We start from the raw sequence: 26,942 nt of genomic DNA, 5'->3' as shown, positions 1-26,942 counted from the left end.
TTACTTAAATCCTTTTGCACATTCTCGTAGTGCCCAACATGAAATTTCATCAGGACCATTTATTTTCCTCTGTCTAATTTACTTAACTCCTCCTGTATTACTTTTTCTGATATTTGTATATCTGGTAGTATGTGTGGACATGCATGTTCCACATAGTCCCTCTCAAAATGTTTTTCTTCCTTAGAAACTGATTGGAAATTCTTATTTAGTACTTCACAAATATCTTTCTCTTGTGTATAGGTGATTCCCTCGTCCATAATGGATTGTATTATATCTTTACTTTGGTTTTGCTTCTGATGTAGCTGTAAATTAGCTTCGGTTGATCACTACTTTTATTTATTATATCCTCCTCAAACTGTTTCTGGGCTTCCCTCCTTATTCTTGTATAATCGTTTCTTGCCTCTTTGTAATTATTATATGCCCTTTCACTATTGTGTCTTCTGTATCTATTCCACAACAAATCTCTTCTTTCTATTGATTTTTTACTTTGTGTATTGAAACATTTCTGTATTTTCTTATCTGCTTTGTGCTGTGGGATGTACAGTACTTCTGGACTCCTATTTCATAAAATTCACAATTTTTTGTATACAGCATTTAAATCTTGTCCTCGAAGCCCATTTTCCCAATCAACTTCTAAGAAATAATTCTTTAGGTCATGATAATTTCCCTTTTTATAGTTTAGACTCTTTTTGTAACTTTCATTGCTGTTAACTATGTCATATGCTATCCTGAAGTTGCAATTTAGTACTGCATGGTCGCTTTTGCCGAGTGGAGGGTGATATATTAAACTGTCAATATCATTTTCTTACCTAGTAAATATGAGATCTAGCATTGAAGGTACATCGAGTCCTCTTTTTCTGGTGGTTTCCCTCACATGTTGCGTTAGGAAAAACTCTTGCACGAGATCCAGGAGCTTTTGGTCCCAACAGCTTTCTTGGCTTATTATATTTAGAGTATTCCAAATTATATTTGTATTAAAATCTCCAGTTAGTATAATTCTTTCCGATTTCGCTTCCATTTGATGTAGTAATGCTCTAAAACTCTGAATTGTACTCTCTGTTAGGTCCTCATATTCGTATCTTTCCCATGTATTTGATCTGGGTGGCATGTACAAATTGGCTACGATTACTTTCCCTTCAGATGTGTTGATCTCTACTGCAATCAGCTCTACTTGTGAGGGTATATCTAGTTTTATTTCATTGACTTTTAGATTTTTCTTAGTTAATATTATAATTCCTCCTCCTTTTTTTAAGTTTCTATCTCTTCTCCATATATTATATTCCTCTAAGTTTAGTATGTCATTTGATATCCTTGGTGTTAATTTTGTTTCAGTTAGGCATATTATATGTGGTTCATTTTCTCTGACATAATCATTCATCTCTAATAATTTAGATACCATTCCATCCACATTTGAGTACATCAACTTAATCATCTTGTTTATATACTTGTCATGACATGGTTCTACTACCTTCCTTCTTTTTATTCCCTCCTGTTTATGTACCACTTTCGTACCTGCAATCCTATTACTTTGTAAAAAAAATGTGTTCTTCTCTTCTTCTGATCTTCCCTCATTTTCTGTTTTTGCTTCCTTCCTCTTCTCTTTCAGTAATTCCAGTTCTTCTTGTGTTAGGCATCTTTTTATCCATACATTTTTGAACTCCTCTTTTTCCATAAGATTCTCTGCATTTTTTAGTATCTCCTCCACGGTGTTTACACTCTGGCAAGTTACCTTCAGAGGTCTTGACTTGCTTTTCTCGTATTTCCCTAACCTTTTGTGTTCCTCTGTGTCTTTACTACAGATTTCCTCTGATACTTCTTTCAATAAACTCATTACATTTGCCATCTCCTTTTTGTCTCTTGAGATCTTGTTTTTTATTTCTTCCTCTTCTATACCAGTGATTACTATAGTTTTGTTGATATCTACTGAATCTCTGACTAACTTTGGATTGTTTTGGATTATTCTTGTCACTTCCTTTTTAATGCTTTTTTCTTCCACCCTTGTTTCTAAGTCTCTCTTTACTTTCACCATTTCAGCATAAGTGGTTTCCACATCATTTTTGTAGCTTTGCACAGCTTCATTCACCTGTGTTATCTTCTCCTCAATATCACTGCTCTGGTCTATCAGACTATTTACTTGCCTAATTGTTTCTGTATCATTTTTTAACTCTTCCATAATACCCTCATGGTTGACTACTGTACTTGCCATTTCACTCATTTTCCTCCTAAGTGTACTCACTTCCACTGTTAGTTCACTGATGTTTGTGTCTTTCTTGTTGACCTCCCTTCCTAGTTTTTCTGTTTCTTCCTTTTGCAAATGCATCTGCTTCTTTATTTCATCAATCTCATTTTGAAAGGCCATTTCCAGTTTGTGTACACGCTTTACCAGTCTATTGCGAGTCTCCATTTCAACCAGTTCATGGTAGAAATCATCATCTTGCTTTCTACCTTTATCCCTTTTCTTTTCTAAATTTGCTTGTGTGTGTGTGTGTGTGTGTGTGTGTGTGTGTGTGTGTGAGAGAGAGAGAGAGAGAGAGAGAGACCGACTCTGGGCATAGGCTTCACAGCCTGCCTTCAAGGCCCAGTAGTCCTCCTACGTACTGCACACCTCTACATGTCACCACTTCGGTGCTAACACCCACCGTCCATATTGAATACATGCTAGGGCTGTCTCATACAGGACTGGTGTACCGGTATTAGCAGGGGTATTTTTACGAGATGTCAGCGGGTCCCCTGGTAGATCAGTAGAGTCTGCTTTTATGAAATTCAAATCCTTAAACTGTTCCCTGCCCCAGCGGGATTTGAACCCGGGTCCTTTGGGGCTGCAGGCCAACTCTCACCGATTGATCAGAACTCTGAGAATGTGGTTCCAAACTAACTTTGGTTATGCCTAAACACCCTGAAATTGCTTTGAACACAAGAAAATCATTTATTCCAAAGGAAAATGTAAATTTGTTGGACGAAGAGGCATTTGTTGTGGGAGGTTATATGCAAACAATCAGACAAAATGAGTCGGCTGTGTTTACGATGTGGACAGTTTCTTTGTTCAAAAAAAAAAAAAAGTTAATAATGAAGGAGCAGTAAAATTCATTTTTTCGCCTTGGGTGCAACGAGTGAAAAAAAAAAAAAAAAAATCTTTGTACCCAACCTTTGTTACGAACTGACAGTCTTTGGCAGAGAAAATTCTGCTCTTACGGTATGTGAAGACACTACTTGTTGACGTAAATAGGTAAGATCATTATGTGAGTTCAGTTTGTGTGAATTGCTGTATGCTTTGCTGTCATACAAATTATACTGCTTGGCTGACTTGCTTATTATTCACAATTACTGCATTCGTGCATATCTGAGATGTAAGAAGTACACAATCACTCCATGCTGACGACTTCAGTATGTATATTTTTTTCCTTTATTGTTGATGACTAGTAACTTTCAAAAATAGTTTCACACTTTTTTTTTTCTTTTAAATGAGTTCGCCGAAAGTGCTTCTTGGTGAAATGTGCATGATTCTGGGCGGCAATTATTCACATGTTGATTAGGTCAGAAGTTTTTGCTTGAATGGTAATAAGGACTTTCAAGAGGCCTCATGGCAATCTTTGGTGGTTAAAATTTTTATGGGGAGTATTTAGGGGCAAAACCGGTCGATCAGGTTAGGTTAGAAAGCACTGATGTGTTAAGTTGGCGAGATCGTAATGTAAACACACGTCTTGGATGTCTTATGGCAGACGTATTTGTAATAACCTATCTTTAAATATATTTTCAACAAAAAATATGGGCCTCCTAGAGCCTAACCCCCTGTTTTACATGTAAATATGTCACATTTTATCGAGAAATTGATTTTGCACGAGGTTCTGCATAACCTATCTTGTGTTGTATGAAGACTCTGCTGTACTTCTGACATGTCCGTGGCCATAACAAAGATTAACCTGCCCCCTCTATGTCTCTGACAGTAGTAAAGGTGCACTTGAAGCACGTACAGTAATCCAGTGTTGCACTGCACTTAATCCTTTGTACTGTGAATTATATTTTAACACTGCACATTCTGTTCTTGGCTGCACTTAATCCTTTGCATGCAGCCAGGACAGTAGGTAGGTGAGAAGTGAGGAGGATGCAAGGGCACTCTAGCATATGTCGCCAGAACTACGCGCCAAAACACAGCTGTTCGTCACCACGTGGCAAATTTAAAGAGGAAGGATGAACACATCGATTTGTGTGTGTGTGTGTGTGTGTGTGTTTGTGTCCCAGATCGTTTCGGACTTTCGTCCAGATGTCCTTTTGTCTGGATATCTTAGGGAATATCCGAGACTTGGACTAATGGACCCAAGCCCAAAATGTCCGGGACTTGGGGTGACCAGGTCTTGGTTATCCGGGTCTTAGAGGAGTTACTGTATATATATATATATATATATATATATACATACATACATACATACATACATACAGTATGAAAGAGTAAGATTAAATAATATCAGACAATCAAAATAATCACTTACCTTCATGGTAAATTTACCATTTAACATAAAAACTTTCTTAAGTAATTTTCATAGTCTATCTATCTATCTATCTATTGCCAGATGCCTCAATCCCGTTTGGGGTGGCCACAAACAAATCGCCTCCAAGTCGCCCTGTCCCCCGCCATTTCACTGCCCTGCTCCCGACTCACACCCCCCTCTCTCATATACCTCTCCACCCCATCCCTCCATCTCATCCTTGGCCTCCCCCTCCCTCTTCCCCCCTCCACCTCACTCACATACACTCTCTTCATCAGTCTTTCACCCTCCATCCTCTCCACATGGCCAAACCACCTCAGTGTGTTCCTCATAACGCTTCCTATCACATCCACATCAACATCACAATGCTTCTTTATATCCTCATTCGTCAGCCTGTCTCTCCACGTGACTCCACAGGCTCCTCTGAAATAACTCATTTCCACTGCTCTCACTCTTGACTTGTGTCCTTCCAACAATGTCCAAGCTTCACTTCCGTATGTTAGAGTTGGTATTACAATACTGTCATGTAGTAACTTTTTCACTTCCATGCTCACTTCCCTGTTTCTTACCACTGCTTTCAAGGAACCAGCAACCTTTCTTCCCTGCTGTACCCTTTCAAGCACTTCACCCTCCAAACCTCCATCCTTACTCATCACACTACCCAAGTACTTAAACGTACTCACATTTTCCAATTCCTCACCATCCATCCTCGCTGTACATTCGCTAACTTCACCTCTCTCAAAGACCATCACTTTACTCTTCCCTACATTCACCTTTAGATTCCGTTTCTTACACACCCTGTCAAACTCATCCACCAAGCCTTGCAGCTCCCCTTCGTCTTCACTCAACAACACAGTATCATCTGCAAACAACAGTACAGGGAGTTTCCAAACACTATCCTCTCTCACCAGGGCCGCTCCAACATCCACTACCCTACCTTGTACCTCTTTTATTACCCCATCCATGTACAGATTGAACAACCATGGAGACATGACATATCCCTGTTTCAAACCAACTTTCAAAGAGAAAAATTCACTTAGTTCACCAACCACACGCACTGCAGCCTTCGCACCATCGTACATACTCTTCACAGCATTCAACAACTTCCCATCTACTCCATATATTCTTAACACTTTCCACAATCCTTGTCTATCCACCCTGTCATATGCTTTCTCCAAATCCATGAAAGCCGCATACAACTTCTTTCCCTTCTCTAGAAACTTTTCCACTAAAGATCTAAGAATGAATATCTGATCTACACAACCTCTTCCCTTCCTAAAGCCTCCCTGTTCTTCTCCACTAATTTCTCTGTTCTTTCTCTAACTCTGTCTAAGTATCCTACCATACACATTTCCTATTATACTAAGAAGACAAATGCCCCTATGATTACCACACACTTCTTTTTCCCCTTTTCCTTTGTACAAGGGAATAATTATACCTGACTTCCAATCCTCCGGGACTCTACCTTCCTCCCAGGCCAATCTGCACATCTTCCACATCCATTCTACTACTATCTCTCCCCCATGCTTCAGCATTTCACCACACACTCCATCAATTCCTGGGGCTTTCCCCGATTTAACTTTCTTCATTGCTTCCACAACTTCTATCCTACTGATTTCTTCCTGTCTTCTCACCTCCCTCCTCCCAGCCATTCCCCAGGCACTTATACTCGCATTACTTCCATCCTCTACGTTCAACAATTCCTTAAAGTGTTCTCTCCACCTGCTCACTTTTTCTCCCTTCTCCACTAGTAATCTACCATTTTTATCTTTCACTCCCCTGCTAACTTCACTTCCACCCTGTCTTACTGTTTTCACCTCTCTCCAGAACATTTTCCTACAGTGAGGCATGAATTTCTTCTCAGTCACTATTCATCTGTGTACTAGATTTTGTACAGTATTTGACTACTGGCTGCTGGTTATCAGAGTTAAGTCATAATTAACACAGATGTTCAGTTCAGTATATCTGTTGCAAGAGAATATAATTACATGGTGTTTATTGGTCTTCTGATATGTATCCTTCAGAGTATATTGAAATGAGACACATGTAATAGACCTTTTGTGTTTAATTATCAAACATAAAAAAATCAGTTACTCAGTGACTGACTAAAGTAACATTGACTGGTAGAGCGGTTGGAAAGGTCAGTGTCACCACTTAATCACACATCACAAAGCAAGATAATTTTTAGTGTTGTTCTCTGGTAACATTTTCTTTTGGACCCCCCCCCCTCAAAAAAAAAAATGTCAGACACTGTTGGTAGAATGGAGGGAAAGTGGTCCTCTCAACACTGGTTCAGGAAGGGAGATGCATTTTGCCTTATAATATTATGAATTACCCATTAGGTGTCACATTAGGTTCTCCTGTCTTCTTGCCCCAGTGGAAAAGAAGATCACATTGATGTAGGTTAACCACATTGGCCAGGCATATAAAGTACATCTCTCTCCTAATACTTTGTTAACTGAAGCCTTCATATACAGTGTTAGCTGAAGCCTCCATGTGCAGCCCACACATCATTTATCTGACTCATTCTTTTCAGAGTGTAGTCGCGTTCATGGGTCCTGATACTCTTAAAGGCGTGTTGTTTATTGTAGTGCTCACGGCTTTTGGATTATGAAACTTTTGCACTTACTGCCTGATACAATGAACATAATTTGACCTGGTAGGAAGTGAAATAGTTCAACATCCTACCAGCAGAGGACACAGCAGTAGACAACTCAACTACATGTATATCGGGACTTATGAACACTACTGTACATACTAGCTTGACTCTTACTGCCCCTGCTTTGTTTTGGAAATTTGGGGAGGTTGAACTATGTTGTGGAAGTTGCTCATTGCTTCTTGGTCGTTCAGCTTCTCCCAGCCGTCCTTGGGGATATCCTTTGAATTTTGTATGCGAGATTTTATGCCTTTTTTGAGCATATAAAATGGTAGGTTAGTTGCTCTTTCCTTCCTTCTCTTCTCCTTGTTTCCCCATTTCTCCCTTCCCTTCCCTTCCTCTGTTTAACTAAGTGTGGGTGGCTTATTAATTCCCAGTTTGACCTTTTTTCTTTCTTCATGTATTATATGCATATTGCATGTATTACAGTCATCCCTTGGTTATTGCATGTAATTGGTACCACATATGGCACATATTAATGAAAAAATTCACAAATAAGGAAGACCCAGAACATATGGGATTTATCCTAATTGTTCCCAGGCACCCAAGATCCATCCTAGTGTTCCTTCTTATGACTAATTAGACCCATTAACCCGTCACGTCCCGAGGCTTTCCGCACCTCCGACATCCCCCAGTCCCGAGGTATTTTCGATTTTTTTTTTTTTTTGGCTAAAACCTTCGCTTTTGGTGAGAAACATCGAAAATTCATAGAGAAATCGCTCACCTGAGGTTTAAAGTGCCCAATCCAGGTAGGAGTTCCTCCTTACCTGAGTGGGTTTTCTAACATGCTGGCACCAAAGCAAACGAGTTCTATGGGAGGGTAACTATTTTATCCACTCATAAACGGTATTTATTTATTTACTTGGTACGAATGTATATGTAGTATGACAGTATATTGGTTTTCAAGCAGTAATAAAGGCATTATAAGCATTGTTTCACTCACTAACTAATCACCATACCTGACCTATTTTTGCCACACTACCTGATCATTATTTCTGGCTGTTTCTTCTTCTAATGCTATGTAAACATTGTCCTCCACATTGTCATCGATTGGGGAATCACTCTGGCCCTGAATAACTTTACTAGCCAGGTCACTGGTAACAGGTCCTTTACCAAGACAATGGCGTGAGGGGGGGAGGGGGGAGGTTATGCAGTGTAAGGCATTGTCCCTGCTTGGTATCTTGTACAGGAATAGAGGAAGGTGTCCCGTGTATACATACGAAAAATCACATGCGAAAATTGAAAATTGTGCAAATTAGCGACCTTGCAATTGCACGACGTACTGGTACGTCGCCGGGACTGGCAAATGCAAATCGTGGTGACGTACCCATACGTCGTCGGGACGGGGCGGGTTAAACACATACACAGTGCTGTGATTAATATCTGAAATGCTCACAGGCATAGTTAGATTGGCAAAAAGTGATTAAAATGGCACATTAAGGTGGATTCTGGTTTTTAATTAGTTACTGGGTAAACGTGCCTCACCACACGCTTCACCAACCACTCCTCTTGCCCCTAAGTGTGGACTCAGAGTAAATGGACCGCCTGGGAACACCAGATGCTGTTGGCATCCCTACGTGTCAAGTGGGGTTGGTGGAGGATTAGTGCCCCTCCCTGTAAAACAATTAACTCTAAGCCCTTGACCACCCCGTTTGGGATACATGGCGTCTGGCAATGAATGAATGAATGAATTTGAGCAGCAGAAAGGCCTTACCAGTCCTCTTTTTATTCTTACTTTTTTTTTTTTTTTTTTTTTTTTACCTTACCAGTCCTCTTTATTCTTTTTTTTTTTTTTTTTTTTTTTTTTTTTTTTTTTTTTTTTTTTTTTTTTTTTTTTAAATGGTGCTAAAAATTACTTCATAGTGATTTTGTTTCCCTCATGTTTTTATCCATGTTTTGTTTTCCCACCTTGCTTTGTTTCTTGAGTGTATTGGACTCATACTAAAAGCTACTCAATCATCAACATCATCCAATCCTACATTGCCCCATGAGGACCGTAGGAGCCCGGGGCTAGGCAAGTTGGTCCTGACATTTAAGATGAGAGTAACGAGCCTTGCTCACCCCTAGTGGCATTACGTGAGCAATAAACCCCAGTCATCCCATGGATATAAATCTTCACTGGCTCAATCTAATTGGAGCACCATAATTACCCACTAAACCACAAGGTGCCAAAATTTGGTTATATGGTTACCACCCATGTTAGTAAATGATTTCCCAGTGTACAGGAAGCCATTTGGCTTGTCACTCAGTGTAGAGTCACTCACAGGCAGAAGGATGAGGAAAGAATGAATGAAAGACAGACAGAAGAGGGAGTGTAAAGTTACCCATAGGCAGAAGGATGAGGAACGAATGACCGAAGAGGATGGAAGGAAAGTAGGATGGAGGAGAGGAAAGGGCAGATACCCGAGAGCTGCACTACATCAAGTGAGTGGATGGTGAGTGCCCTCACATGCCACAGAGCTACTCATCTTAATGAAATTCATTTGGGTTGTTGTTTTGGCACGTTTGGTTAAGTTACCATTGGTTAGGTTTGTTAGATTGGGTTTATGTTAAGTAATGTTAGGTTAGGTTATTTTTTTATTAGGTTGTTATATTTTGTTTGACAATTTAGGTTAGGTAAGGCTAGATTATGAATACGAAAGGTTAGACTAGTTGTAAATTTTGATAGATTGTACTGTGTTTTTAGATGGTCTGCCATTACACTTGAGAAAGAAACATGGGTGAATCAGAATGAACACTGATAAAAAGAAGAAGAAAATAAAACCAGCATTAAACAGGTGGGGGCACATACCATCCACTCAGTGTAGTGCTGCTTTGGGTGTCTGTCCTTTCCTGTCTTGCATCTTTCCTCTTTTGTCTTTCTTTCCTCTTTCTGCTGCCTACGGTTGACTATACACTCCCTCTTCTGTCTGTCTTTCCTTTTCCCTCTGCCTATGGGTGACTCTACACTGAGTGACAAGCCAAATGGTTTCCTGTACACCAGGAAACCATTTACTACACTGGGTGGTAACCATATAACCAAATTGTGGGACTTGGTGGTTTAGTGGGTAATTAAGGTGCTCCAGTTGGACTGAGCCTGTGTAGGTTTATATCCCAAGGTGGTTGGGGTTTATTGCTCATGTAATGCCACTCAGGGATGAGTGAGGCTGGTCACTCTCATCTTAAATGTCAGGACCAACTTGCCTAGCCCTGAGTTCCTAATAAGCTCCTTGTGGGGTGACATAGGATTGGATGATGGATGGAAAATTATTAGAAAAATGTAGAAACAGCCAGGAAAAAGAGGATGTGAATCAGTAAGGTATTTCTGCTGCTTAATCTAAAGTGAGGAAAGTTTGTGACCTTGAGTGAGTGGTGGGCATGTTTATAAACAGATGCTGGTCAAACCAACATCAGTTTTATACCATCTTGGCTTTTCAAATTATTTGAGTATTTTTCTGTAATATGTAATTGAATATGTGTATATTAAGTACAAAGATGATCATTACAATTTGTATACTTTAATTGAATACCGGTATGCATTTGACCCTGATTATTGCTATTCATAACTTTGAGGTGTGGGAAATGCTTTGTGAAATTCACCTTCTACTCTAGCTGTAATAGTGTGGGCCTATGAAAAACAAGTTTTGATGGCTAAAAGGTCCCTGCCAGTGAAAACAGGCTACTTGTATGATGAAGTAATGGGCTGATGTGTTGGGCAAATAAGCACATTAGGCATGTGTTAGTGCATGAGTATGAGTCTCAGGCTCAGGCCAACTTAGGCATGGGGTAACAATATTTTGGACAGAAAAATATGCTTTAACAGCAAGTTTTATCATTCTTGTATCGTTTATAAAAGCTCCAACATTCGTGCATGTGTCTGCCATTGTCACCTAATGGCTCGATCTCTGGCAGCCCCCCTGTTCAGTCCATTATCCCTTAGGTCGCACACTCTATGACTTGACGTTTTAGATGTGAATACTTGCTTTACACTGGCCTACGCCATCACGGCTGGGGTAGAAGGTGAGTTTCATGAAGCTTTGCTACACTCCAAAGTCATGAACAGTAATATTTGGGGTCAAATGCTTGCTAATACTGTTTTTAATTACACACATTGTGATGCTCAGTTTTGTGCTTCATAAACTCATATTAATATCATTACTGATAAAATACTCACATAATTTCAAAAGCACAGTAGTATACAACACATGTTTGTTTGAACAGCATTTGTTTGCATTCAAGCCAGCCACTCAAGGTTACAGATATCTTCATGTTCATTTAAAAGCATTATTACGTTATTGATTCACTTCCTGTTCTCCCTGGTTGTATTTTATATTATTCTGATAACTTTTGTAGTGGTAGAAGATTGTTTAGTCATGATTTTCTTTTCCCTGTTCTTTATATCAATGTTCATCTTGCTTTTGTGATAGTTGTTTAACAGGCGTAATGGGTGGCCTTCTAAAACCTACTCAGCTTTACTGAAATTTAATATTACACACTTAACCTTACATATTCATACAGTAGCACCTAACCTAGATTGTCTGACTTAATAAAATGATATAACCCAACCCAACTAAAAATCACCTAACCTAACCTAACCCAGTATAAACTAACTTTACTTAACCATGACCTAGCCTGATCTAACCTAACCAATGGTAACTTAACCAAATGCCAAAATATCGTAAACTAGATTAGGTTAGGTTAGGATATTTTTACATTAAATTATTTTAAATTTTACATTAAATTATTTATTTAAAGGGTATTTAAAGGGGAAATACATGAACATATAAGCCTTTCACCACTACCTTTCATTTGACAGGATCAGTTGTTCTTTGTTTACAATTCATCATGAGCATGGTGTGATGCAATAACTCAATCCTTGATGTGTGTGCTTATCTAACCCACAGAATGCTTCATTTACTGTGCATTTATGATCATACACACCCATCTAAGTCTGCATTAAAAAAAAGTGTACAGTATATGGCAGGAAATAGGGTAAATTGGGTTGTTACGAAAACTTGGGTTAGTCTGGATAAATCATCAGTGATAAGGATAAATTTGTGACAAAAATAGTGTAAGTGGGGTTGGTGGAGGATTAGTGCCCCTCCCTGTAAAACAATTAACTCTAAGCCCTTGGCCACCCCGTCTGGGATACATGGCGTCTGGCAATGAATGAATGAATGAAAAAAAAATAGTGTACTGAGATGTCGTCCATCTGTCTTTGACAAACCACACAATGGTGTGTCTTTTTGATGCTGTAGGGGACTAAACTTGGTTTACTACCAATAATAATAAAAAGGAAATACAGAAAGCAAACTTTAACAATAAAAAGTGAACTGGTAAGGTCTTGCTGCTGCATAAACTAAACCATACATATACCTCAATGAATCCACAGTTAGGTGCAAGGGGAGTGACTGGTCAAGGGTTCGATGAGGTATGTGTACCCAGTAACAGATTGAATATTCTCTCTTATTGTGCCCCAGTCATCACTTTCTCTTAACCTAACCATGCCTGTGTGTGTTTCAGGTGCTTACTGTAACAGTTTGTATGTGTGTATGCATTTACTGGGTCTAAATTGTTGTAAATGGGAAAGTTTGGGCTTGCATTTGAGGTGCCTGTTACCAATTTGGTTAAATCCCATAGATTCAGCGTATTGGTTACCACACTATGTTCAGTACCAATTATGAGCAATAACTGAGGGATCAGTTTATTGTCTTGCTATCATATTTTAAATTCTTTCTTGTCATATTTTAGACCAAGGCTTGCCATTCAAGGGTGTCTGGCTGCCGCCTCTGGTGTCCTCCCTCGATGTTGGCTTCCTCTTGTCACAAGGGGTTCTGGGTTGTTCCATGCTGGACACATTCCTCTGCTTTTGCAGTACAGGATGCATGACTTTTTGGAGAATCAATGCATCCTGCAGAATGTCTGTCTTTTCTTACTGGTATCATGTCTGTATGTTTACCATCTTATTGCCACTTTAGTGGCTTTCAAGGTGGTATCACACTGGGTGTAAACCTTTGTCTAGGAGATTATCGTGGTGCCAGGTCTCATGCCTGATGCTTCTGCTTGAACCCATGTCTGACACCTCACCACTCAGATGACACATCTGAACTAGGGCCCCTCTGGCTGTTGCTTTTGAGTTGGCATTGAAGAGTATAGTACATCCACCCTCCTCCTCTGATCTTAATGGTTCCCAAATGCTCTGAGGATGTGCCTCTCAGGATTCTGAACTGACAACACCATGATGCCTCCAGTCATGGTCAGATGTCAGAGGATGGGTTGCAGCTGTCACCTGAGGCTTGTGAACACTATTTCATTGTTTTGCATTTATTGTACTATAACAACTGAGCAGTATTCAGACAGGCTCAGCCTTAACTGTTTAGAGACAGGATTACAGAACCTGCTGTACAATAATTTCACTGGTTCCTTCATCCTCTTCAAACCAAAGTTTTTACAGACATTTTAACAGTATTACACTTCTGACATAGCAGGTAAGTTCTCTTAATATTTACACAGTGCAATTCCCAAATTCCAAAATGGTTGGAATTGAGGTTTCGGAAAATATGATTTTTCGGAAAACTGGAAAAATTTCACTCATTCAGAAAATATGATTTTTCAAGAAACTGGAAAAATTTCATCACCATCATTCATATGTACAGATATCCACTTGTCCCCTGGCATACCCTTTAGCAATCATTGTACTAATACTATCTATCTATCTATCTATTGCCAGACACCTCAATCCCGTTTGGGGTGGCCACAAACAAATCGCCTCCAAGTCGCCCTGTCCCCCACCATTTCACTGCCCTGCTCCCAACTCACACCCCCCTCTCTCATATTCCTCTCCACCCCATCCCTCCATCTCATCCTCGGCCTCCCCCTCCCTCTTCCCCCCTCCACCTCACTCACATACACTCTCTTCATCAGTCTTTCACCCTCCATCCTCTCCACATGGCCAAACCACCTCAGTGTGTTCCTCATAACGCTTCCTATCACATCCACACCACAACGCTCCTTTATATCCTCATTCGTCAGCCTGTCTCTCCATGTGACTCCACAGGCTTCTCTTAAATAACTCATTTCCACTGCTCTCACTCTTGACTTGTGTCCTTCCAACAACGTCCAAGCTTCACTTCTGTACGTTAGAGTTGGTATCACAATACTGTCATGTAGTAACTTTTTCACTTCCATGCTTACTTCCCTATTTCTTATCACTGTTTTCAAAGAACCAGCAACCTTTCTTCCCTGCTGTACCCTTTCAAGCACTTCACCCTCCAAACCTCCATCCTTACTCATCACACTACCCAAGTACTTAAACGTACTCACATTTTCCAATTCCTCACCATCCAACCTCGCTGTACATTCACTGACTTCACCTCTCTCAAAGACCATCACTTTACTCTTCCCTACATTCACCTTTAGATTCCGTTTCTTACACACTCTCCCAACTCATCCACCAAGCCTTGCAGCTCCCCTTCGTCGTCACTCAACAACACAGTATCATCTGCAAACAACAGTACAGGGAGTTTCCAAACACTATCCTCTCTCACCAGGGCCACTCCAACATCCACTACCCTACCTTGTACCTCTTTTATTACCCCATCCATGTACAGATTGAACAACCATGGAGACATGACACATCCCTGTTTCAACCCAACTTTCAAAGAAAAAAATCCACTTAGTTCACCATCCACACACACTGCAGCCTTCGCACCATCGTACATACTCTTCACAGCATTCAACAACTTCCCAACTACTCCATATATTCTTAACACTTTCCACAATCCTTGTCTATCCACCCTGTCATATGCTTTCTCCAAATCCATGAAAGCCGCATACAACTTCTTTCCCTTCTCTAGAAACTTTTCCATTAAAGATCTAAGAATGAATATCTGATCTACATAACCTCTTCCCTTCCTAAAGCCTCCCTGTTCTTCTCCAACTAATTTCTCTGTTCTTTCTCTAACTCTGTCAATAAGTATCCTACCATACACTTTTCCTATTATACTAAGAAGACAAATGCCCCTATGATTACCACACACTTCTTTTTCCCCTTTTCCTTTGTACAAGGGAATAATTATACCTGACTTCCAATCCTCCGGGACTCTACCTTCCTCCCAGGCCAATCTGCACATCTTCCACATCCATTCTACTGCTATCTCTCCCCCATGCTTCAGCATTTCACCACACACTCCATCAATTCCTGGGGCTTTCCCCGATTTAACTTTCTTCATTGCTTCCACAACTTCTATCCTACTGATTTCTTCCTGTCTTCTCACCTCCCTCCTTCTCCCAGCCATTCCCCAGCCACTTATACTCGCATTATTTCCATCCTCTATGTTCAACAATTCCTTAAAGTGTTCTCTCCATCTGCTCACTTTTTCTCCCTTCTCCACTAGTAATCTACCATTTTTATCTTTCACTCCCCTGCTAACTTCACTTCCACCCTGTCTTACTCTTTACACCTCTTTCCAGAACATTTTCTTACAGTCCCTCTACTTTACACTCAAATTCCTTCCAAATTCCTCATCCACTCTCTTCTTACTGTCTCTTACTAATCTTTTCACCTCTCTCTTTCTTTCTACATATAACTCTCTCTTCCGCCTCTCAACTTCTTCCACGCCTCTATTTCTCATCCATTCATTGTATGCTTTCTTCTTTTGTGCCACAGCCTGTTTCACCTCTTCAGTCCACCACGCTGTTCCTTGCACCCCCCTCCGTCTTCTCTTCCTTCCACACACCACATCACATGCTGCACATATTTCTTCTGTAAATATCCTACACACACCTTCCACGTCTCCCATCTGCTCCAATTCATATGTGCCCAATTGTTCCTCCACTTCTCTCTTATACTCTGCCTTTTTCTCATCCTCCTGTAACTTTTCCACTCTCCTTGCAACTACTCCTTCCTCTCGTCTTTCCTTTCTTCTATTCCTCCATCTTTCTTGAATTCTAATTCTGGCCACCACCAAGTAGTGGTCAGAAAGTCCACTCCCCCAACCTCTATTTACTCTTGCATCCATTACACATCTTCGCATCCTTTCATCCACACACACATAATCAATCATTGCCTTCCTTTCATTCAGTTCACCACTCACCCTTCTCATCACTCGCCATGTATACCTGTGGATCATTTTATGCCTGAAGAGGGTATTGGCTATCACCAACCCCCTCCCAGCACAAATGTCCACAGTACCACAATTTATGTCATACGAGTTGTTTCACCAATTTATTCATTTATTTGTTATTATTATTATTATTATGATTATTTCACTCTCATCTTAAATGTTGGGACCAACTGCCTAGGCCCGGGCTCCTATACTCCTCGTGAGGCAATGTAGGATTGGATGATGGATGGATGGATGATCTATCTATCTATCTATAGCCCGACGCCCTAATCCTGCAAAGGGTGGCCGCAGACAAAACGCCTCCAAGTCGCTCTGTCACCCACCATTTGACTACCCTCCCCCCAACTCACCCCCTCCTCCCTTATATACCTCTCAACTCCATCCCTCCACCTCATCCTCGGTCTACCTCTCCCTCTCCCTCCCTCCACCTCACCTACATACACCTTTTTAGTCAGTCTTTCATTCTCCATTCTTTTTACATGTCCAAACCACCTCAGTGTATTTCTCCTAATCTTCTCAACCACATCCACATCCACCCCACAGCGTTCCTTCACTTCTTCATTCGTCAACCTGTCCCTCCACGTCACTCCACATGCTCCTCTCAAGTAACTCATTTCCACTGCTCTCACTCTTAGACTTGTTCCCCTCTTGCAAGGTCCATGCCTCCCTTGAGGCATGATTATTATTATTATTATTATCATTATTATTATGACTGCCCTTTCCTCCCTTCCTTCCTTCCTCTTCTGTCTTTCTTTCCATCATTCTTTCCTTTTCCATCTGTATATGGGTGACTCTACACTGAATGACAAACCTAATGGCTTCCTGTACACCAGGAAACTATTTACTACACTGAGTGGTAACCATATAACCAAATTATGGCCACTAGTGGTTTAGTGGGTAATTAAGGTGCTCCAATCTGACTGAACCTGTACAGGTTTGTATCAAAGGGGTGGTTGGGGATTATTGCTCATATAATGTCACTTAGGGATGAGTGAGGCTGGTCATTCTCATCTTAAATGACAGGACCAACTTGCCTAGCCCCAGGCTCCTATGCTCATCATGGGGCAATACATTAGATGAATGAATTATTACCGTATTATTTATTTTTTTATTTATTTTTTATACTGTGGGCCAACACAGGATTAGATGATGAAAGAAATTATTACTGTATTATTATTTTTTTTAATCCTGTGAACCTAAGAAACTTTTCACACCCAGCAATCACTGTCCAAGTAGACATAAATGAATCATATTATTTGTGGATGGAAATAATAAAAGAAGTTCTCTCAATAATATTATGCTGTACAATATCGTCATATTATGAAAGAGTGTATTGGTAATGCAATGGTTGCCATTGTTTTGAACAACTACCTGTTGTAGCCACGATCAGCTGAGCCAGTATGTGGACTACCAGACATGCTGATTTGTATTTAGCAATATTAAGCCATCAGATCTCAAGATATATTCACCTCGATATGCCGATATGTTAGGGGTTGAAGGGATATTCCTGGACACTCTTCATTCAGCATTTTAGGGCTGAGATTTTCACTGGCGGCTGAGTTTGTGCATATATATATATATATATATATATATGTATACTGAATATATATAAATTCAGCGGCATCCTTGTCAGCAGACATTTTTTTCCCCACAAGCCATCATGCACTTTATTCCTTGACATTCTTTAAATCTGTTCTGCCTGCTACTGCAATACTTACAAGACTGAGTGATGTTGAGTTGTCTGAAATTTCATTGCTTTCTCAATCAGTAAAGGTCCAGAAAGAGCAGTTCCTTCACTCCTACATTGTTTGAACCATTCCTATAGCATCTGATTAAAGTGCAGCATAAAATTTAAATATTTTTCCACATTGTTTCATCAGGCCACATACTCAGTCACATTTCTAATCCCATACTCATCTCGTAGCTTGCCTACTGCAATATCTCTGTCCAGATTCTTTTCAAATTTCCTCTTTCTTTGATATTTAGCACTTTTATGTTCTTATTACTACAGTCACTATCATCATCACAGTACTATGCTTCTTCGAAGATATTTTCACAGTTTAAGTGTGTGTACATGTTTAGCACTGAAAAATGGCTCAACCTCCCCCCCTCCCTTTGACAAAACAAAGCATAGTTAAATCACCCACATGGGTGATGAGGGTTAAGTAAGGCCAAATTATCCAAGCTCATGAGCTAGTCTGGAATGTGTGACTCATTCTTAGCCAAGCTCATGAGGTAGTTTGAGCATGTGATTTGTCCATGGCAAGTGGTAGGTGACGGTGCTCACCATCCACTCATTTGATGTAGTGCTGCTGTCTGGTGACTGCCCTGTCCTCTCTTCCTTCCTTCTTCCTTCCCCTTCTGTCTTTCTTCTTCCTTCTGTCTATGGGTGACTACAGTGAGTGACAAGCCAAATGGTTTCCTGGTATTACAAATGGTTTCCTGTATACCAGGAAACCATTTACTATGCTGGGTGGTAACCATATAGCCAAACTACGCCACCTGGTGGTCTAGTGGGTAATTCAGGCACTCCAGCTGGATTGAGCCTGTGTAGGTTTATATCCAAGGGGTGATTGAGGTTTATAGCTTATGTAATGCCACTCATGGATGAGTGAGGCTGGGCAATCTCATCTGAAATGTCAGGACCAACTTGCCTAGCCCCTGGCTCCTACACTCCTCACGAGGCAATGCAGGATTGGATGATGGTAATAATGGTCTTACAAGCTTTTCTAAAGAATTTGTCACACTTGCTCCAAGCTAGCTCATGAGCTTGGCCAAAAAAATGAGCCAATGTGACACCCACAGCACTTTGTCAACATGGCAGTAACTGCAGAAATTAAAAACATTATTATTACTGTATTATTATTATTATTTATTTATTTATTTTTTGAGGTGGCAGAAATTCTCTTGTTAATAAATGTACTTGAAAATTCTTTTGAAAAACTGGTACTGCATTAGGAATTTGGAAATTGCACTGTACATGTATAAAACAGCAACACGATGGCACTTTGACTGAATTGCCAGTGTTAAGAAGGCCCATACCCCTGAAGTTTTCTTTTGCCTGTCATACAAATACTTTTCACGAACAAACTGAATTCCCTGATTCCTAAGCAGTTCACAGGAATTAAAAAAGAAACACATAACGAAAGGAGATAAATTCATTAAGCCTGGTCATATATAAGAGAACCATGGAGTCAAAAGGGCAAATCCAACTGAAAATTAGTTTTAAAGGTTAATTATGGAGATGATCTTATGCATGGATTACTTCATCAGCAAATACACATCAATATAAATCATGTACACAAACATAATACTTCAGCATTACTAAAAAAGCATCAAAGTAATATGGAAGAATTGTTCAAAAAGCAGTTTTTTTTTTTTTTTTTTTTTTTTTTTTTTTTTTAAAGCCATGTTAGTTAAAGTGACAGAGTATCCAGTGATGTAAAAACATGTACTTTGTTGCAGCAAGGATTAATATAACTCTTGGACAAGCAATCCCTTGTTTGAAGTTAGCTTTAGTGATGTTATACAAGTGATTTAGGTTTTTGACTGCAAGTTGCTAAGCAGAATATTTCTTTTCATATATTGCAGATGGCTTAAGAAGAAATATTGATTTTCACCTGGGATGAAAACAGAAGATGAATCTGATCCTATATGGAACTCAAGATTTTATTTTTGTTGCCATTACTGATCTTTAAAGGTTGGTATGGTGAAATTTTGTGCCCATCATTATATTTTTATGTCAGTAACCATAACTAACCTAAATATCTTTCAAAGTACATATGCTCTAAAGATAGGAAATTGAGTCTATTAATATGCACAATACATCACTTGGCCAACCTACTGTAACATGAAATCCTAAAGCTGGTACAGGTATTTGACTGAATCATCCTTCTGCCACTAGAGGCCATTAATATATAAATTAACAGTTTGGACAAAACAATGAATAATCAGTACTTGGAGATTAAATTACAAAAGTCACTGCAATTTACATCATCATCATCATCGTCCCAACTCTTATTCCCACCTAATGATAAGGTGAGATAATATTCAGAGCCATGCCCTGGGAAATGAGAATCCACAGTCATTCACACATCATTCAAGCCCTGGAATCCTGGCTCCAAGGTACACAAAATCATCTGCACATCTCAGCGCAGTATGTACACCAGTCAGATACAAAGTTCATGTATTTGATTGTATATAATGGCTCCAATACTCTTGCAAGTGTTGGCCTTGGTCACCTAATAGTGGTTGTCCATGTTGCTCAGTCTCCAGTAGCTTCTCTATTAAGTCCCTTTTCCCTGAGGTCACATTCTGCGACTTTGTCCCATGTCTTTTTCAGTCTGCCTCTCAGCTCTACCCTCAACATTCACACCTCTCACCCTCTGCACCCATTTGTCATTCTTCATCTCTCCACATGCCCAAACCATCTCAGTCTGTCCCTTCTCATCACAAAACTAATACATTCAAATCTAATCCTTCCTCTCAGCTTTTCATTCACAATCCAAACCCCCTCCACCACTTCATATCATTAATGGATGCACTACATATCCATTTCATCATTCCAATCTGTGTACAATTGGGCTTAGTGATATCCTCCTCCTTTACTGCTCGTCTCATTACCGTACAGCTTTACACTCCTGACACATGCCCTTTAGCATGGAGAGGGAGCCAGCTCGACATCAGGAGGGGCAACAACTCCCAAAACCCTTCTAACCACCCGTTACCCTTAATACCAAGCTAGTTCCAGTACCACCTTCAGCACTTCAAGTAACAAAACTCCTCCACACACTCAAGAGACTCTCCACCAAGAATAATCTTTTCCCATCTCTCTGTTTCTTTATGTTCTCTCTTACATACCACATGCTCTGAATCAGCATTATTTTGCAGCCTACCTTTAATACTACTACAACTCTTATGGACCAACTCAACATACAACTGAAAAATCTTAAATACATGAAATTATTAAACTGTTAAGTTTTAGTATAAAACTAAATTAGGTAGCTCAAGAGGTGTAGTGTCTGAGAGTTCTTATTCCCATGCCAAGTCTATAATATACCTCTACTATAATCTGCTCAGTATAAAAGAGAATCTTCAACAAAAAATATTGGCAAGTTTCATTGAAAAATGTTGGCTAAACACTTACACATCCCTGTGAACCTTCTTTGGGTTAGCTAAACTGGATCTCATCACAGCCCTACAAAGTGTGAACCTTAGGCTGCTCAGATGTTCACTAATGTTTTCATTCCCAGTAAAATACATTCTCTAGTTTAAAGGCATGCAGTGGATGGTTCACGAAGTGCTTGGTTCATATAGTACACAGTCAGGGGTGAAGGTCAATAGTTTGTTCAACCATTAATACAAGTGTATTTATTAATACAACACAGTTTGGTCAAAAGTTAGCCAAGTTAGGTGCTTTCACATGAGTTCATGATGGTTGCCTGTACAACACAGCTCATGGTGGTGGGCATCTCCCCCCCCCCCTTCCCTCCCCCAGCACTCCCGACGTTATTGATGGGGCATGTCTAAGTACCCACCAGGTGCTCCACCTTGCAGGGAAAGAGCCATGGAAACAAAATGCACTCTTGAGGAAAAAGTAAAAATTTTTTTTGCATATAAAACCCTCTCTTTCAACACAGCATTAACAGCTGTTAGCTTTTGATTTCCTTCTCAGTGAATTTGGTCTAAATAATTTCAGAGTAACTTACACTCGCCATGGAAAAAATCTCCAAGAGCTGTTAGCCATTTATGTTATGTTGACATTCGAACAGTCACTACTTAATATATCATAATGGCCATAGGCAAGAGTGGAGTGACATGCTGGGTGACTCTGGAAGGTATGCAGTGCCTTGTGATGCCCAATAAAGTGTGATGTCACTTTCTAGTTGGTGTGACATTGGAGTGGGGCAAAGTAAGTGGAGAATTCCACATTGCCAGATTTGAGACTAGGGTATCTGAATCCAAATATGTGCAAAGTGCCTCTAATGGAACACTGTAATCCTCATGGCAACAAGACAACAAAAAGGTGTCTCAACATAAAAGTTGTGACATTCCTTTCCAGCTGGTGTGACACCCAAGGTGAAAAGACTATGAGGGTTATCCTCCCCCCTCCCCTCTACCCAGATAGGGGTCAAGGGGAGGACATCCGTGGTCACTGGGGATGCCTGAGTATGACGTGCTTTGAAATGAACAATATGATGTTGTCAGTGCTTAATCCTGGTCTGTCTGGCAAAGCAGACCCATTGGCCAGAGGTAAGCAACCGCTTCTGTGTGCCACTGTGCAAGCAGAGTACAGTAAACCACGTAGTGATCTGGTGCCCACTACTGGTAGACAGCACCTCTCCAGGTTTAGCTCCCTGGATGGACACTGAAGCTGTTTCACACAGGGTGCACAGCACCACCACTTGTAGGCTCCTCATGATCATAAAGTGGTTGGTGTGCTGCATTTTGAATGTTACATAGTGTCTTACAATGACATAACAAATAAGAGTACTGCAGTGTAAAAGACAAGCCAATCCTAAAGAAACAATGCTATGCCTACAGTATGGAGCAAAGACTTCTGAAGAAATTCCCCTAGATGGGGTGGCTATAGACCAGAACATCAAAAGTCACCTGATTTGACACAACCTTAAAGAGAGGGACATGGGGAGGACAGAGACACTTCTAAGCGAGGCATGCTATTAAATGGGAAGTAACCTGTCAGGGATGGCCTACCCAAAATCACAGCACTGGTTCGATCTAATGGAAGCTGAGACAGCCTGGTAAACAAGTGTTTCACAACCTCGTTAGGGTCACATCCCCCCTCAGCAGCTGGTGCCCATGGCCATGCCTTCCTTGCCTCAATTCTTACTTACAGATACACTATTGATAAACAGCTTGACAGACAGACAGGTACAGATACATATACCATGGTCATAAATACCACAACACCATAGGAACATAAATACCATTTACATTACATGGACATAATACTATCTATCTATCTATTGCCAGACGCCTCAATCCTGTTTGGGGTGGCCACAAACAAATCGCCTCCAAGTCGCCCTGTCCCCCGCCATTTCACTGCCCTGCTCCCAACTCACACCCCCCTCTCTCATATACCTCTCCACCCCATCCCTCCATCTCATCCTCAGCCTCCCCCTCCCTCTTCCCCCCTCCACCTCACTCACATACACTCTCTTTGTCAGTCTTTCACCCTCCATCCTCTCCACATGGCCAAACCACCTCAGTGTGTTCCTCATAACGCTTCCTATCACATCTACATCCACACCACAACGCTCCTTTATATCCTCATTCGTCAGCCTGTCTCTCCACGTGACTCCACAGGCTCCTCTTAAATAACTCATTTCCACTGCTCTCACTCTTGACTTGGGTCCTTCCAACAATGTCCAAGCTTCACTTCCGTACGTTAGAGTTGGTATCACAATACTGTCATGTAGTAACTTTTTCACTTCCATGCTCACTTCCCTGTTTCTTATCACTGCTTTCAAAGAACCAGCAACCTTTCTTCCCTGCTGTCTCTTTCAAGCACTTCACCCTCCAAACCTCCATCCTTACTCATCACACTACCCAAGTACTTAAACGTACTCACATTTTCCAGTTCCTCACCATCCAACCTCGCTGTACATTCACTAACTTCACCTCTCTCAAAGACCATCACTTTACTCTTCCCTACATTCACCTTTAGATTCCGTTTCTTACACACTCTCAAACTCATCCACCAAGCCTTGCAGCTCCCCTTCGTCTTCACTCAACAACACAGTATCATCTGCAAACAACAGTACAGGGAGTTTCCAAATACTATCCTCTCTCACCAGGGCCACTCCAACATCCACTACCCTACCTTGTACCTCTTTTATTACCCCATCCATCTACAGATTGAACCAACGTATCATATAGTCATAAGCACAGTACTACATGGCCATTAATACCACAACACTACATTGTCATGAACAGCACCCCACAATATGGTCAAAAACATGCAATACCAAGCAGTCATAAACACCACTCTTCACATGGTCAAACCACCACCCCACATGGTCATAAATACCAATAAATCATATGGTCATAAACTCCATTTCACATGATCATAAACACCAACACACTTTAAGGTCATAAACACCACAGTACCACATGGTCATAAACAGCACCACAATTCTTGATCATAAACATCATTACACCACGTGCTCGTAAACATCACTGCACCACATAGTCATACAAACCACCACACCACAGTCATACAAACCACCACAGTCATACAAACCACCACACCACACAGTCATACAAACCACCACACCACATAGTCATACAAACCACCACACCACATAGTCATACAAACCACCACAGTCATACAAACCACCACACCACACAGTCATACAAACCACCACACCACATAGTCATACAAACCACCACACCACATAGTCATACAAACCACCACACCACATAGTCATACAAACCACCATACCACACAGTCATACAAACCACCACACCACACAGTCATACAAACCACCACCACATAGTCATACAAACCACCACTCAGTCATACAAACCACCAGTCATACAAACCACCACAGTCATACAAACCACCACACCACACAGTCATACAAACCACCACACCACATAGTCAAACCACCACACCACATAGGCATACAAACCACCACACTACACAGTCATACAAACCACCACACCACATAGTCATACAAACCACCACACCACATAGTCAAACCAACACACCACACAGTCATACAAACCACCACACCTATTAGTCATACAAACCACCACACCACATAGTCATACAAACCATCACCACATAGCCATACAAACCACCACCACATAGCCATACAAACCACCACACCACATAGTCAAACCACCACACCACATAGTCATACAAACCACCACACCACACAGTCATACAAACCACCACACCACATAGTCATACAAACCACCACACCACATAGTCATACAAACCACCACACCACATAGTCATACAAACCACCACACCACACAGTCATACAAACCACCACACCACATAGTCATACAAACCACCACACCACATAGTCATACAAACCACCACACTACACAGTCATACAAACCACCACACCACATAGTCAAACCAACACACCACACAGTCATACAAACCATCACCACATAGCCATACAAACCACCACACCACACATACAAACCACCACACCACATAGTCATACAAACCATCACCACATAGCCTTACAAAGCACCACACCACACATACAAAGCACCACACCAGTCATACAAACCACCACACCACATAGTCATACAAACCACCACACCAGTCATACAAACCACCACACCAGTCATACAAACCACCACACCAGTCATACAAACCACCAAACCACATAGTCATACAAACCACCACCACATAGTCATAGAAACCACCACACCACATAGTCATAGAAACCAGCACACTGCATATCTCTAACCCCACCACTACCACAACACTACCACACTTTCTTAAGTACAAGCACATTCATTAATTTTATTCCACTATCATTAACATCCATCATAATGAGGGCATGCTTATTCATGACCACTTTTCATTCGACAAACTTCTTCATTATGATAAGTAAACCAAACAGCAAACATTTTCAAAATACAGATGCATCATAATTACTTGCTTCATACAATTAAACATTTCATTAGAAAACAGAAAATTGTAAACATGAGAGACAGGGAGTTGCCATGTGCAAATCCAGCTGGTGACTGGTACTTGAAGCTGTTGCAGTTTGAAAATTTAAATAAATAAAAAACAGGATTACACTTGTGTAATGACACTGATACGAAAACCAGTCTTGATAACGGCAACTTTTTTTTTATTCTTAAACTCTGAAAAACTGGTATCTGGTCTACCATTTTGTATCAGATATCTTTGGTTCATTAGCTTGCTCACAAGATGGCCAGGACAAAAAAGGGAGCATGCAAAGAGGCGGCCAGGCGACAGACAAAGGAAAGAAACCTATTTCATGCTGTTACTATAGCAAACATGCTTCAAAGGTTCAAGAAGAAACATAAAAAGTGAATATAAATCAACAATTCATCATGATAACAACATTTAATCAGGCCAATTGTTAGACCTTTGGGTACTCAGTCCCCCGGGAAACTGCTCATACCCCCAGGGCTAAGAACCCCTGTGCTAAACCTGTCTTCCCCAGAATACACATTTTAAGACAGAATGTTGACCAGCAAGACTCTGACTGACAACCCACAAGGGGGAGCTGGGAGAGGGAAGGGCAGAAGATCCAGAGAAGTTCTGCACCAGGACACTGCTAACCCAACACCAAGGAAGGAGAAATAACATGTAGGGGGAGAGGCATGTGTGCAGCGGACACAAAGCCATACACAAGAAAAAATAACACAAGAGAAAATGGAACAGAAACATAACTAGATTTAAAAAAAAAAAAAAAAAAAAGTGCAAAGTGAGGGAGGGAAATAGGGAGATCCATCAGGAAGCTAAACTACTGACCAAAGAACACACACACACTAAGAAAGATGTAATTCTGAGTGACCAGTAGGTGTTAAAAAAAAAAAAAAAAAGGAGGGGGGGAGGGGGAGCAGCAAAACAAGGAGGGACAAAACGTCTAAAATGGTGCATGGACAGGGATGAAAATATTGGTGGATATATGGGCAGTGCAGTGAACCCAAAGGAAGTTCACAGGGTTGTGTAAG

General features: G+C 40.7%; 1 protein-coding gene across 1 annotated transcript in view; it reads left to right on the top strand.

Annotated features, from left to right (window-relative positions):
* The window catches only part of eIF6 (eukaryotic translation initiation factor 6), a 142,677-nt gene extending 120,435 nt beyond the window's left edge, over nucleotides 1-22,242 (top strand). The window contains exon 5 of the mRNA XM_080278088.1: nucleotides 22,130-22,242. Coding sequence (XP_080134214.1) covers nucleotides 22,130-22,242 — 113 coding nt within the window. The remainder of the gene's footprint in view (nucleotides 1-22,129) is intronic.
* Nucleotides 22,243-26,942: the final 4,700 nt, after the last annotated feature.

This window comes from Coenobita brevimanus, chromosome 72 (genome assembly GCF_032717465.1).
Source record: "Coenobita brevimanus isolate Jiangsu-jjx chromosome 72, ASM3271746v2, whole genome shotgun sequence".
Classification (NCBI taxonomy): domain Eukaryota; kingdom Metazoa; phylum Arthropoda; class Malacostraca; order Decapoda; family Coenobitidae; genus Coenobita; species Coenobita brevimanus.
This window is presented reverse-complemented; position numbering and strand designations above follow the sequence as displayed.